Source organism: Gymnogyps californianus, chromosome 6 (genome assembly GCF_018139145.2).
Source record: "Gymnogyps californianus isolate 813 chromosome 6, ASM1813914v2, whole genome shotgun sequence".
NCBI lineage: Eukaryota > Metazoa > Chordata > Aves > Accipitriformes > Cathartidae > Gymnogyps > Gymnogyps californianus.
In genome coordinates, this window is record NC_059476.1 from 3,101,013 (window position 1) to 3,103,285 (window position 2,273).

Here is a 2,273-nt window from a genome sequence, read left to right on the forward strand (position 1 = left end):
ACGGACGCTCGATTAAATCTGAAATTCTTCGTACAAATTATTGTCAGATTCCGCAGGCTGACGTAAAGATGATCTTGTGTGTTTGGGCAAAATAAAGGGGGTTTATTTAGAAGCGCTGCAGAGGGTAGTGGGGCTGGGTGCCCCCCACGCCAGCTCGGTCCCCCCTGAGAGTGGGGCCGGGGGGGCGAGGGCACATCTCTCTGTCCCTCCCTGCACCCCAGGCTCTCTCCTGGCATCTCTGGGAAGTCCAGGCTGCAAACTTGGCATTTACCTCCCCTAACCCACCCAGGAGGGCCATGGCCGGCAGGAGCCTTGCATCCCGTGTGGGCCCCTCGGCTGCACGCCCGGGCTGCTGTGGGGAGCTCTGCTTTGCTCTTGGCCATGAAAAGGTGAGAAAGCCACCCCGGACACCCACATGGCAGGAGGTTAAAGCCTTTCCAAGGTTTCGATGGGAAGGGACAGCGTGAAAAAGGAGGGAAAGCAGCACCCACGGCCGGCCCCGACGGCTTCGCTCGGCTCCCAGCACACCCCCATCCCCGCTCCCTTCCTCCCGCACCTCGCTGCATTGACAGATTATTTATAAAAACGTAGATTTACGCGTTACAAAAATACGCCTCTCTCGTGCCTTAGTGCATCTCGGTGCGCCCGGGGAGCTCCAGTCACGCCTGGGCCCCGGCGCGGCCGTAGAGGGGGGCATCGGCGCCGGGGGGACCCCGCAGCCCGGCGGGGCAGGACGCCCGCGGGCCCCCGCCGCTGCCCCCGGCCCCCTCGGGCGCGCCGGCCTCGGCCCGTCTCTTCCTCCTCCTCCTAAAATTGCCGTTATCGAACATCTTCTCGCAGTTGGGGTCGAGGGTCCAGTAGTTGCCTTTGCCTGCGGAGAGAGGAAGGGTCCCGCGCGTTGGCCGCCGCCTCTGCGGAGGGGGACCGGGGGGGGGGGGGGGGGGGAGCGGAGGGGGCGCGCCCGCCGGGTCCCCATCCCCTTACCCGGGTCGTCCTCATCCCGCGGGACCTTCTTGAAGCAGTCGTTGAGGGAGAGGTTGTGGCGGATGGAGTTCTGCCAGCCCGCCTTGCTTTTCTTGTAAAAGGGGAAGTTTTCGGCCACGTACTGGTAGATCTGGCTGAGGGTGCGCCGCCGGCCCGGCGCGCTGTGGATGGCCATGGCGATCAGCGCCGAGTAAGAGTAAGGCGGCCTGGCCGGCCGCAGGCACTCCTGCTGCGGGGGCAGAGCCGGCCAGCCCCGCTCCGCACCCGCGGAGCCCGACGGCGGCCGCTGCGCGGGGGCGCAGCCCGACGGTAGGAGCGGGGCGGCGGGCAGGTAGGGCGCGGCGGGGCCGCCCAGCCACAGGTAAGGGTTGGCGGCGGGCGGGGGCTGGGGCCGGCCCGGTGGGTAGATGCCGGGGCACACCGCCACCTCCAGCAGCTCCTGGGCGTGGGGCGGCGGCTCGGCGGGCGGCCCGAAGGCGTGCATCCTCCGCCGGCGCCGCGCCAGCCCCGGCGGCAGCGCGCCGCTCCGCGCCCGCCCGCTTAAATACCGCCCGCGGCTCCGGACGGCCGCCGCGGCCCCCCCACCCACCACCACCGCCGCCGCCGCCGCCGCCGCCACCCCCCCGCCCCACGCGTGTCCGCGCCCCGCCGCCCCCCGGCACCCGCCGGGCCGCCCCCAGCCCCGCGGGGAAACACCTCCCCTCCGTCCTCCCTCCCTCCCTCCCCCAAACCCCAACAATCCCCACTCGATAAATGGCTGGCGGGTGCAGGAGCGAGCGAGCTCAGAGCCCCCGTGGTGGGCATCGCCGGCCCCTACGGGAGAAGCTTCCTGGACGGACACTGAGAATTTGGGAAAACCGCAACGGTGAGAGCCACCGGCCGATCCCACCTCCTGCTTCCTCCCCAGCCCAGGGCACAAAACTCGTACAGCCACGAGAGCCTTGGTCCTGTAGCAAGGACGTTACCAGCAAGGCAGGAAACATGAAGAAGGTGCCTAAACCCTCTCCGCAGACGTCCCGTAGAGACTGGAGAACAAATTAAGAGTTTCCAGGGCTTTCTGATTTGAGCTTTTGATGTGTGCGTGTAGACTACAACAGTGGTTACGGGGTGACCTGATCCACTGCATGGGAGATGCAAAAGCTTCGGCAATAAAGCTGAAATGTCCCTATTTAGTACCTTATAAAACAATTTCTGAGGTTTGATTTACCTGAGCAATCCCTGCCCTGACTGACACCTCTGTTCAGGGTCTGCAGTGTTACGGTAAAGCAGCCTGACAGGCCCAGCTGTCC

General features: G+C 66.3%; 1 protein-coding gene across 1 annotated transcript; it reads right to left on the minus strand.

Annotated features, from left to right (window-relative positions):
* Positions 1–659: 659 nt before the first annotated feature.
* FOXI2 (forkhead box I2) lies at positions 660–1,468 on the minus strand. Its single transcript, XM_050899080.1, has 2 exons — positions 985–1,468; positions 660–871 (listed from the first exon to the last, which is right to left on the minus strand). Exons 1-2 carry the CDS (start codon positions 1,466–1,468, stop codon positions 660–662), a joined length of 696 nt encoding a protein of 231 aa, XP_050755037.1.
* Positions 1,469–2,273: the final 805 nt, after the last annotated feature.

Coding starts and splice junctions, on each gene's coding strand:
- FOXI2 (XM_050899080.1), bottom strand. CDS start 1,468: ATGCACGCCTTCGGGCCGCCCGCCGAGCCGCCGCCCCACGCCCAGGAG. Junction 872..984: donor GCGGGATGAGGACGACCCGG/GTAAGGGGATGG, acceptor CTCTCTCCGCAG/GCAAAGGCAACTACTGGACC.